Source organism: Rhinopithecus bieti, unplaced genomic scaffold, assembly GCF_001698545.2.
Source record: "Rhinopithecus bieti isolate Rb0 unplaced genomic scaffold, ASM169854v2 scaffold_50517, whole genome shotgun sequence".
Taxonomy (NCBI): Eukaryota; Metazoa; Chordata; class Mammalia; order Primates; family Cercopithecidae; genus Rhinopithecus; species Rhinopithecus bieti.
Window position 1 is genome coordinate 453005 of NW_016819943.1, and position 12443 is coordinate 465447.

Below are 12443 nucleotides of genomic sequence, written 5' to 3' on the forward strand. Positions count from 1 at the left end.
GGGTGGATGGATGGATGGATGGATGGATGGATGGATGGATGGATAGGTCAGTGGATGGATGGATGGGTGGGTGGATGGATGAATGGATGAATAGGTAGATGGGTGTATGGATAAATGGACAGGTTGTTGGAATGGATGGGTGGATGGGTGGATGGATGAATGAATAGATGGGTAGGTGGGTGGATGGATGGGTAAATGAGTAAAGATGGGTAGATAAGATGAAGAGGTGGATAGGTGGATGAGTAGGGAAGTGGGGGGTGGAAGCTGGAGTGTGTTATTAAAGTAAATGGCTGCAGAAAGTGAGTAGAGACTGAGTTGAAAATACAGGCCAGGCACGGTGGCTCAAGCCTGTAATCCCAGCACTTTGGGAGGCCGAGACGGGCGGATCACGAGGTCAGGAGATCGAGACCATCCTGGCTAACAAGGTGAAACCCCATCTCTACTAAAAAATACAAAAAACTAGCTGGGTGAGGTGGCAGGCGCCTGTAGTCCCAGCTACTCGGGAGGCTGAGGCAGGAGAATGGCGTAAACCCGGGAGGCGGAGCTTGCAGTGAGCTGAGATCACACCACTGCACTCCAGCCTGGGCGACAGAGCAAGACTCCGTCTCAAAAAAAAAAAGAAAGAAAATACAGGTCAGGGTTCCTCTGAATCAGAAAGAAAGTAAGAGAAGGTGAAGATACAAGGGATACTGAAGTAGTCAGGAGGATAGGTGAGGGAACACAGGAGGTGAGTTATCTTATTCTAAAGAAGAAGGCCAGGAAATCTGAAAGTGTGGAGCGTGGCAGTGGAGTCTGGACTTGAGCCATGTAAAAATGGTTTAAAGCCACCTACGGGGAAATTCTATAAAAAGCCAACAGCCGATTAATTTGAGGATTACAGAGGCCACCAGTTAGTCTTTTCTTCTACTGATTAAAACATAATAGGCATTTTACAAAGCCTGTGACTTTGATTTGCAGATGAAGTACAACTTGCCTTCCTGGTGCGACCGAGTCCTCTGGAAGTCTTATCCCCTGGTGCACGTGGTGTGTCAGTCCTATGGTGAGTCCAAACACTGGGGAAAGCAGACCAGGATCAGAGAGGGCAGTTTAGGGCAGTTGCTGGGAGGTGCAACTGCCCTAAAATCTAAGGGCTTCAATCTGTTGATGTGTTAAAGGGAGGAATTCATTGTAACCCTAATCAGGCAACCTGGAAATGTTGATGCATTCCCGCCTGTCTTGGGCTGTCACCTAATCAATATCCCCTGCTTTGGGAGATGTGTGAGTTATGGAGCACTTTTTTCTTTTTTAGATAGAGTCTCGCTCTATCACCCAGGCTGGAGTACAATGGCGTGATCTCATCTGACCACAACCTCCGCCTCCTGGGTTCAAGCAATTCTCGTGCCTCAGCCTCCCCCAAGCAGCTGGGATTACAGGCTCCCACCAGCACGCCTGGCTAATTTTTGTATTTTTAGTAGATACGGGTTTTGCCATGTTGGCCAGGCTGGTTGTGAACTCCTGACCTCAGGTGATCAGCCCGCCTCGACCTCCCAAAGTGCTGAGATTACAGGCGTGAGCCACTGCGGCCAACCTGGAGCACTTTTTTAAAAATTCAATTTTATTTCTTTTGAAAAGAACGTATTAAGTTTGAACCATATGAAAGTGTTTTTGTAGGTCAGAAATAGTCAGTTATTAGAAATTCATATGGCACAAGTGTATACATATATATATTTGGGGAGGTTTAACAATAAATTGAGTTAAATTGATTTTTAAAAGGCCTAATATGTAATATTAAAATAAATAATTATGGAATAAATTATCAAAACAATTAAGAAATAACTGTTAGCCAGGCACTGTGCCACGCACCTATAGTCTCAGCTACTCAAGAGGCTGAGGTGGGAGGATCGCTTGAGCCCAGTAGTTCAAAACCAGCGTGGGCAACATAGATCCTACCTCTGAAAAAAATGAAAGAAAGAAATGACTATTAACTCTTGACCCTCAAAGGTGCACTGAAGGAGTTCTTAATTGCCTGAATGCTTATTCTGAAAAGCTACTGATTAGTTCCCATTACTTACAAAGCGAGACCTTAGAAATCCACAGAACAGAGTTGCTTTGAACACTTCACTGACTGAGAATTGTGGTATTATTTTTATTTATTTATTGAGCTGGAGTCTCTCTCAGTCGCCCAGGCCAGAGTGCAGTGGCTAAATCTCGGCTCCCTGCAACCTCTGCCTCCTGGGTTCAAGTGATTCTCCTGCCTCAGACTCCCAAGTAGCTGGGATATCAGGCACGCAGCACCATGCCTGGCTAATTTTTGTATTTTTAGAAGAGATGGGGTTACACCATGTTGGTCAGGCTGGTCTCAAACTCCTGACTTCAAGTGATCCACCTGCCTCAGCCTCCCCAGGTGCTGGGATTACAGGAATGAGCCACTGCACCAGGCCCAGTGGTATTATTTTTAAAACACTGCAAATTCTCAGACAATGTCCCTAAAGGAGGGCCACCCCGGTCCTTGGAGTGAGGAGAGGGGTGGGGGAATCCTGCCGCTGCCCAGTGGCCACCTTCGTGGCTCCCACCTTCTCTGGGGACTGGCAAATTTGGTCTCACAAATTTAACTCTGGTCCTATACATTGAACTGACTTCCATTCCTGTGCATGTCTCCTCCTGCTGCCCAGAAGAGCCCAGAGCAGCTACCCTGAAATAGTTTAACACACACTCCCGGCATTCCTTGCTGAAGGAATGAGCTCTGTCTCCCAGAAGTGACGTCACTAGACGAACTTCACACAACACCTTTAGATGTGTGGGAAGGCAACCTGCCCTCACAGTGACGGCGGGGGCATTATTCCAGCTTCCAAAACTCAAAGTGACCGAGTCCTACCCTCTGCCTGCAGCCTCCTCACTTGTGCATTCCCTCCCCTGCACCCCTCGGACTCTCCAGCCTGTCACTCCTTCCCAGCCACACGCAGGGTCACCCCTGTCAATACTGTCCTTCCCACATCCTGCAGCTCCACGCGTCTTGCCAATTCTTATCTCAACCATCTGCCTGCTTCAGCCAGCCTCTGCCGAGTCAGGAGATAGTGGAGACTTGTAGAATTACCACTTACTGTTTTGCACCTAAACTTGGCATTCAAAACTGCTCGACAGTGGAGGCTTTAGAGAAAGAGGGAGATCAGTCCGGAAGTGGCAATGAGGAGCCGGAAGGACACCCTTTGTGCCTACCTCTGGGCCCAGAATATGAGGGCTGGAGAGGGAAACAAGCCTCACCAGAGAGGCAGCAGTGTCTTCCGGGGGAGGGCCGGGTTTGGGGGGTGACGGGAAGATTAAAGATACAGGGGATTTTGCTAATGATATTTCATTGAGTGCCAGAGGGCTCAGTGAAAGTGTTTAATGAGTTGGGGTGGAGGGGAGGCAAGAAGTTGGAAAAGAAAAGTGAGTGGATGTCCAGAGCTCAGGAAACGGGGGTGACCTGGGAGCCTTAGTCTTCTCATGGCAATTAATGTAGCCAGGCATATCAGCTGTCTACTGCTTATCAAACTTCTGACAAAGGAGGAGGAAGAGGGAGAACAGGTCACTTGCCTTCCAAGATGGCAGGACTTACTCCAAAGGTACAGTAGTTAAAAACAGTGTAACATTAACCAGGGATGGAAAAATTAAAGATAAGAACAAGAGAGACCCATGCATATATAGACCACAAACTGTCCTAAAACTCACTGACTTAAAGCAAACAATTATTTGCTTGCGAGTATCTGGGCTAGGCTGAATTTGGACTGCTCACCTCTGCTCTAGTTGGTGTCATCTGTGCACACTCAGGGAGGAGCCCATCAGATCTGGGGTGAGCTGGCTGTCAGCAGGCATAGGGGTGGTCCTTATCATCCAGCAGGCCAGTGCAGGCTTCTTTGCTTCCCGGTCTCAGGGTTCCCAGCTGCAAGTCTCACTAATGGAAATTCTTCTTAAGGCTTTGTTGGCCTCAGGTTTACCAAGGTCCCATTGGCCAAAGAAAGTCACATGGCCAGGCCCAGACTCATGGTGGGAGGGGACCACAGAAAGTGTGGTTACTGGGAGGAGGACTGGTTTTTTGAGGGTCACCCATCTTACAGTCCACCTCCGAGCTTAAGTGCACACTATAGTGCCATTGCTATTATGTTCAGTACATATCTGAAATATTCTGAGAATGCTTAAAAAAAAATTTTGCTTGTCAACCCATTAAATTCTCCCTGGAACACCCCTCCTCCACTACCACTGCAAACCTGTACCCCAGTGCTCAGCCTGACTCCCCATCTCCATCCCTCCATCCTCTCCTGCCTCACATAGCACTGGACCTCACTGATTTCTTCCTGCTCATGTCCAGTTTTTTGTTTTTGTTTTGTTTTGTTTTTTTGAGACACTCTTGTTCTGTCATCCAGGCTGGAGAGCAGTGGCACCATCTTGGCTCACTGCAATGTCAGCCTCCCAGGTTCAAGTGATTCTCTGCCTCAGCCTCCCAAGCAGCTGGGATTACAGGTGTGCACCACCACGCCAGGCTAATTTTTGTATTTTTAATAGAGACAGTGTTTTGCCATGTTGGCTAGGCTGGTCTTGAACACCTGGCCTCAAGTGATCCACCCACCTCGGCCTCCCAAAGTGCTGGGATTACAGGTGTGAGCCACCACGCTCTGCCTCATGTCCAGATTTTAGGCTGATGCCCTCGCATCTTCCTCCCTCCTCTCTCAGAGAAAAGGTAGCCTCCTCTTTCCTGCCTAGCCTTTGCCCCGGACCCTTGACTCCATCTTTTCCTCCTCCACTACCAACCAGTGCCCCCACTCCCCTCCTTCTCTCCTGTCCCTTTCTCTGTTCTGTCTTATAGTTTCCATGTGTTTCTCTGGTGATCCTTACTTTTTTCTTTTCATGTTTATTAGCCATTTATATTTTTTGGTGAATTTTCTGTCCATATCCTTTGGTTGGTTGAGGGGTGGAATGTTTATCTTTTTCTTGCTGATTTGTAAACGCTTTCTAGAAAAGGATACCAAGTCTGTTTTATCACCTTCTTGGTCTCCTTTGCTGGCAGTTTTTCCTTTGCCTGCCCATTTATGGTTGACATGCCCTGAAATTCTGTCCTCGTCTCTTCTCATCCTTCATGTGAAAGCCCAAACACACCAATGTCTTCCACTTCCACTTAATCCCAAGACTCCACATCTAAAGACACATCTCCAGCCTTGAGTGACCACTTCCTGCCAGGCATCTCCAACAGGCTATCTTGAAAGAACTGTCTTTCCAGAACTGTCGTCTTTCTGTTGCCCCCTCCCAAAGTGCTCTGTTGCCTCCGTTCTCACCCCAGCGCCAAGCTCCTTAACAGAGTTTTCTACACTTGGCATCATCCACTCCTCCTGGTTCTATGAGGCATCGTGGGATGGAGAAGGTGTCCCACTGATGAGCTGAGTGGTCTTCAGTTCCCTTCCCACCCCGTGTTTGGGGCTCCTCATCAATAAAATAAAGTGAGCCAGGCGCGGTGGCTGGCGTCTGTAATCCCAGCACTTGGGAGGCCGAGGCGGGTGGATCACCTGAGGTCAGGAGTTCAAGACCAGCCTGGCCAACATGTTGAAACCTCGTCTCTACAAAAATCACAAAGATTGGCTGGGCATGGTGGCACGCACCTGTAATCCCAGCTACTTGGGTGGCTGAGGCATGAGAATTGCTTGAGCCTGGGAGGTGGAGGTTGCAGTGAGCCGAGATCGTGCCACTGCACTCCAGCCTGGGCAACAGAGTGAGACTGTGTCTCAAAAATAAATAAATAAATAAATAAATAAATAATAAATAAAATGATTAGACCAGAAAATTTCCATGGTTCACACTTCCTAATCAATTCAAAAGTCATGGGTCTTTAGGAAAACGAGCACAGGCTTCTTTTATCCATGGAGGAGGCAGTGTCCACACGGTCTTCCACTGAACCCTTTAAGCATTTCTGTGGAAGGACAACGGGACAGCAGATGTAAAACCTCCGCACTTCTGAAGGGCTCCATACCTAAAGTTTCTGCTTTAGGGTTGCCATCCTTGGCCTGACCAGAAGGGCTTCTCCTTCCCTGCTTAAAAATGCTTTCCTTCCCCTGCAGGCAGTACCAGCGACATCATGACGAGTGACCACAGCCCTGTCTTTGCCACATTTGAGGCAGGGGTCACTTCCCAGTTTGTCTCCAAGAACGGTAAGCAAAGGACGGTGTCTGTTTCTCTGTTTTCCTCAATGACAAGGAGTGTTGGGAGCTTGTCTTCGGGTAACAGTCCGTGGTCTGCATTAGAGGAAGGCTCATTTTCCCAGTCAAGTCCACAGTATCAGTCAGTTTCTTCATGTCCCAGCCACAGCACAGTTTCAGTCCAGAGAATTTACTCACTCTACTTGGCAAATATGTCAGCCTTTTGAGCCTCAGTTTTAGTCTGAAAACATGGGTAAATCAGTGTTTACCAAGGTGTGACCTGAAGACACTGAAGACAATTCTTGGGGTGGGGTGGAAGGAGGGGGCAGGGGACATGAATAAACATTTATTAGTAATGCCTTTATTTTAACATGTTTTAAATTTATGTCTTCTGTTTAAGGCAAGCACCATTGTTTTTCCATTTAGTGTTGTGATATACCTTATTCAGCTACACTTAATTTTAAAAAGTTAGTCTATTTAGAGAAAATATTAAGTAAAGAGTAGTACAGGTGCGTGGTAGGCAGAGATGGTAAAAAATCGTTAAGATGGCATGCAGATGACTGAGTTTTGGGAAACACCACAGTAAATAATATTTAGATTTGCAGGTAATTTTTCAAATAATCCAGCCCAGCCCTGGTTGCCAGGCTCCCCTCGTCCCAGCTGGGCCAAGTGCTCTCTGTAATGTGTCCAGCCAGCCCTTGGCCTAAGTGACCAGGGAGCCATGTTGTCTCTGCCCAGTCACTGCCTCCACGGTCACCCCAGTGGTCACCGGACTCCTTTAGGAAGACCGAACGTAGGGGACCCAAATACAAGGAAAGACCATCTTGCTCTGTGTCCTTCATGCCCTGGGGGACACACGTGAGGCCGGAGCACCGTCTTCCTGGGATGCTTCTCTCCATCCTATTGTATCTAATATCCACGGCCCCAGAAATGTGACCTCCCTTCTCCACCCAAGCCTTGACCCACCATCGTGTTTCCTTCCTGAGTCTGGCCACTGTGCCTTTCTAGAATCTTCCTAGTCCTTAGGCTGGACCTCTTCCCCGACTTCCACCCATCTCTCCTTTCTCTGAGCTCCTGCAGCCCTGAAGGGGTTGCCCTTGCCATCTCCTCCTCTATTCCGGGGTAGGGCATCCTCAGTGTCGGGCTGGGCTTCCCTCCACGGGGGCTCAGTACCCAACAGATGCTCAAAAACACTGATCACAGGAATTGAGCATTGACAGGGCATCTACCTAAGCAGAGCCTGGACTGGGCACTGTGGGGTTTGGAAAGAGAAAGGAAAGAAGGAAGGAAGGATGTGAGGGATGGAGGAAGGAAAGATTTGTTCATGGTCTCAGAACAAGTCTCTGTTCTGTGGCTCAAAATGTATATGAAAGGACAGAACACTTGTTTAAAAGCAGCTTAAGGATGCTTGCAAAAGCATCATCTAAATTAATACAGTTGCAGGCAAGTTAACTCTGTACAAATGAGCTTACGGAGCCCAGAGTAAGGAGCGGGAATAACTGGGCCTGAGGGAGAAAGAGGTGCTAGCCCTCATCATCTGAACTCAGCAACAGCATTGATTTGGGTATTGAGCAACCCAGCCATTCTACAAAGTCTTTTTGCCGGAACTAGCTGGGAGCCTGAAATAGTGGGGGTATTGCCTGAGGTCACACAGCTATAATGACAGAGCTGAAATGAGGTGCGGACTCCTGGGACTCTGCATCTTTCTGCCCCGCTCTCTGCCCTGGCCAGCTCACGATGCGTCAGAGAGGTTGAGGATGCTCGGGTGGGTGCTGGATTTCGCTGTAGCTTTAGTTCTCCTCCCAGTAAACTCCCTCCTTCCTGGGACCCTGAGAAGGAGCTCAGTACGCGGCATGAGAACTAATTTGAAATGCTCCATCTCCAGGCACATTGTGGAACTGAGTCCCTGTTCTCCCCTGTTCCAGGTCCTGGGACTGTCGACAGCCAAGGACAGATCGAGTTTCTCAGGTGCTACGCCACATTGAAGACCAAGTCCCAGACCAAATTCTACCTGGAGTTCCACTCGAGCTGCTTGGAGAGTAAGTGGCTGCTGAGCTACCTTCTGGGCGGAGCTGGCCGGAGCCTTCTTATGAACGTCTTTCATACTTGGCACTTTGCCCCATTTTTCCTCTCCCTGGAAAAGACTCACGAAGTGGATCAGAGAAGTGGGGCTGCAGGTGGATGGCTCAAGGGGACACTCAGTTACTGCGAAGGGTCCCCCTGTGGCCTGTGCGGCCCTAGGGGCAGGGATGGCCATGAATGTACTGACCCCTCAGTCCCTTGTAGGTGGTAGGCGGGGTCCAATCCCTGCCCCTCAGGGTAGACTGTGACCCGCTCAAGGTTCCCTGCAAGCTGGGGCTCTGACTCAGCCAGAGAGTGTTGGGCCCAGGTCCAGACCTCAGAAAGCCAGTGTGAGGGCCTGAGCAGTCGCTGCCTATTGTCGCCCTGGCCCCTCTTGCTCTTTGAAGATCATAGCATCTTTCTCAGGGGATCTGCAGCGTCCGAAAGCAAGCAGGAGACGGACAGGCTCCCCTGAGCCAGCGGCATTTAGCACAAACTGTGTTTAGGAAACACCCTTTCCAGGTGACATTTCTAGGCATGTTGTCTAAAGCTGTTTCATGGCCAGGGAAGAGCTGCGTGTATCCAGCCCTCTTCGCTGAGATGGTCTGCATAGTGGTCGGGGGAGGAATAGGGGACGTCAACTCCACAAAAGGGCATTTTGTGAGGGCCTGGCTGGGATGTTTCCAGAAATCAGGAAGAAGCGTGTGCTGCCAATTCTGCCCCTCTGGTCCCTACCTCCTTCTCCAACTCAGCTGGGCCCGGACCTGGTGCTAGAGCGGCCTTTGCCACTGAGTCCCCAAGCCCCAGTTCACCCAGCAGGGTCAAAGCGGTTCGAAAAATGATGAGGATTTTTGTGCGGGTGGTTTTAATAAACTATCAAGACACTTGCATACATTTCTATGGAAACAGCATATTAGGAAGCTTAAATTAGAATTTCAAAAGGCTGCTATCTTGAGTGGCGTGGGACGAGCTGTCAAGTTTCCTAATCTTTTTGCCTGTGATGTGATGATTTCTTTGTTGCCTGGTTTGTTGCAAAGAGGAACTGAAAAGGAGGGGAATCTCTTTGATTTTCCTAAAATAATTAGACCATGTTGGCAAATGACCAGTCCCTGCACGAAAACAGAATCCCCGGCAGGCCTGACTCCTAAATGATGCAGAGGCCCCGAGATTAAAAAATAAAAAATAGAAAAGGAGAGAGCACATCTTCCTCCGTCTGGGTGGGGTGACCCAGGGAGTCTTTTCTGTCTGGTTCTTGCTCTGTTTTCTGAAAACCAGCCTTCTTGTCCTCCAACAGGTTTTGTCAAGAGTCAGGAAGGAGAAAATGAAGAAGCAAGTGAGGGGGAGCTGGTGGTGAAGTTTGGTGAGACCCTTCCAAAGGTAATTCTAGAGCAAGGCATTCCCCAGAGGAAGATTTGCATTTGCTAGACCAGGAGTACCAGCCAGCGGCAGAGCTATGGCCAGGCCTGACCAGAGGGAGCAGAAATCTCATAGACCGAATGCAGAAAGAGGCCCCCTCTAGGAGCAAGCTCTCGCTTGAGGTGGTTCATGACACGCTTTGCAGCAGTCAGTATGTAGCCTCATTTTTCCTAAATGGTTTCAGTTCCCCTAAAGGATCACAGAAGGGATCTAGAGGTCAGCTCATCTAACCACATGATTTTGCAAAGAAGGAAAATCAGGTGCAGGGCCAAACACTGTTTGTTCATGGCCTCATGGCTGCGGTAACACACCTAGGATGCAACCCCAAGACCCCATACCCGCTTTGATGCTTGTTTTCCTATTCAGTGCTGGTTCATAGAATTGAGTACAGAGAGGCATAGAGAGGGGTCCGTTGGCTGCTAATCATACACTTGTGAACGCACGAAGTACTTGACATGTCTGTGACCCTGCAAGAGCAGAGGGTGGAACTGAAAACACTCAACCAAACCTTAGTGGGAACACAGTCTTCTTTGCTATAGAAAAAATGGTTTTCTGGCCTGGTGTGGCTCACACATGTAATCCCAACACTTGGGAAGCCAAGGCAGGGGGATTGCTTGAGCCCAGAAGTTCAAGCAAGACCAGCCTGGGAAACAGAGTGACACCCCATCTCTACCAAAAAAAAAAAAAATTCATTTTTTTTCTTTTTTTTTTTTTGAGACAGAGTCTTGCTCTGTCGCCCAGGCTGAGTGCAGTGGCACAATCTTGGCTCACTGCAACCTCAACCTCCTAGGTTCAAGCGATTCTCCTGCCTCATCCTCCTGAATAGCTTGGACTATAGGTGTGCACCACCACACCCAGCTAATGTTTGTATTTTTAGTAGAGATGGGGTTTCCCCATGTTGGCCATGCTGGTTTCAAACTCCTGACCTCAAGTGATCCACTGGTCTCAGCGTCCCAAAGTCCTGGGATTAGAGGTATGAGCCACCGCACCCAGCCTAAAACATTTTTTTTTTTTAGCTAGCCAGACATGATGGTGCATGCCTGTAGTCCTAGCTGCTCTGGAGGCTGAGGCGGGAGGATAACCTGAGCCTAGTAGATCCAGGCTGCACTAAGCTATGATCATGCCAGTACACCCTAGCCTGGGTGATGCAGTGAGACCCTGTCTCTATTTTTTTTTTTTTAATGCTTTTCTACTGAATCTGCTTTTGTAGTGCTAAATTGACAGTGGAGGTGTCGGGTGTCATGAAGTACAAGCTTATTAGGAGCTTAGTAGTTGTTCATGCTGGGTGGGAAGTGAGTTTCTTTTACACGCCGCGAGGGAGGGGTGGAATGGAGAGGAGTCCCAAGCCAGGCAGATCCATCACAGGAAGTGGGGCATCTTGGGGGCTCTCCTCGGAGGTTCCCTCGGAGGTGACACTGGAGGTGAAGTTTAAAGGACAGGTGGAGGGACCCATTCTCTCCTGAGACTGGGGTAGGACGTAGGCAGGTTTCAGGGGGCTGGACCCACACTGGCATTAACCTTTAATTGGAACCAACTCTCAGGCCGTGTAAAAAGGCCACATCATCTGAGGAGCAGAGGCTGACCTGAACTCCAGATTCCCCCCACTGCGGCACAATTCCAAATTACTCAGAGGCCGCGGCCAGCTCACATGGCTCTGACTGGGGTCTCCCACTGAGGCCCCAGAAGAGCTGTCAGAAGGCCCTGTTCTGGGGCTGTCTTCAGGCCCCTTAGTCATGGGGGCTCTGGGCTCCAAGGAGGCATTTCTGCCTCACCCGGCCCAAGCCCCTCCTCCTGCTCTTCCTCCCTGGCTGCTTCCAGGCAGGGCCTGAACAGTTGTTTCCTCCTTTGGTGAAGTTGGAAAAGAGAGCAGCACCCCATTCCCCAACACGTTCACCCCCCTGTCCAGCCCAGGGACCCCTAGGGCACGCTGTCTTCCTCCACTCCCCACATCCTCACAGCCACCAAGTCCTGCTGTTCCTCTTGCCTCTGTCACCTCCCTCTGTCCCTCTGCCCCCTCCCAGGGTTCCACCCTTCCTGTCTCCTGCCTCTTGCTGAGGCATCCTGAACCCTGATGGATCTTTCTGGAATGCCTATCTGATCCTGGTGTCCCCCTCTTTATCCAGTCGACTCCCTGTTGCCCAGTGGGCTAAGCAGCCTCATCTGCTGTTCCCACAGGACTGCAGGAGCCTTCACTGTCTCCTGCTCCCTGAACCCCCGTCCCACCCCTATTGCCTGGCAGCCTCCTCTGTTCACCCTGTAAATCTCTGCCATGGCCCCATAGACAGTCCTCCTCCCTGCCACCCGCTGCCAGGCTGGTGGTGTCCCACAGAGACATTTGTTGTTCAGATGTCTGTCACTCCACTCCCACTGCATCCCAAGGAGGACCCGGTCTTCCTCCTACATCCGAGGCCCCCAGCTCTGGCCCTGGGTCTAACTTAGAGCCAGGCATCACCTCGTGCCAGGAGCCAAGTGATGATGGGTGCAACCGTGGAACCCTGGAATGCCCAGAGCTCCACTGCAATTTCCAATCATCTGTTCTGGAACTTTTTTTTTTTGAGACTGAGTCTCGCTCTGTTGCCCAGGCTGGAGTACAGTGGTGCCATCTTGGCTCACTGCAACCTCCGCCTCCCGGGTTCAAGTGGTTCTCCTGCCTCGGCCTCCCAAGTAGCTGAGATTACAGGCACACACCACCACGCCTCACTAATTTTTGTATCTTTTAGTAGAGACAGGGTTTCACCATGTTGGCCAGGCTGGTCTTGAACTCCTGACCTCAAGTGATCTGCCCGCCTCGGCCTCCCAAAGTGCCGTGATTATAGGCATGAGCCA

General features: G+C 49.8%; 1 protein-coding gene across 1 annotated transcript in view; it reads left to right on the forward strand.

Moving 5' to 3' along the window:
* Positions 1 to 12443, forward strand: part of INPP5D (inositol polyphosphate-5-phosphatase D) — a 154528-nt gene that overhangs the window by 122910 nt on the left and 19175 nt on the right. Inside the window, 4 exon segments of the mRNA XM_017859368.1 lie at positions 958 to 1039; positions 6063 to 6152; positions 8066 to 8179; positions 9496 to 9578. Coding sequence (XP_017714857.1) covers positions 958 to 1039; positions 6063 to 6152; positions 8066 to 8179; positions 9496 to 9578 — 369 coding nt within the window.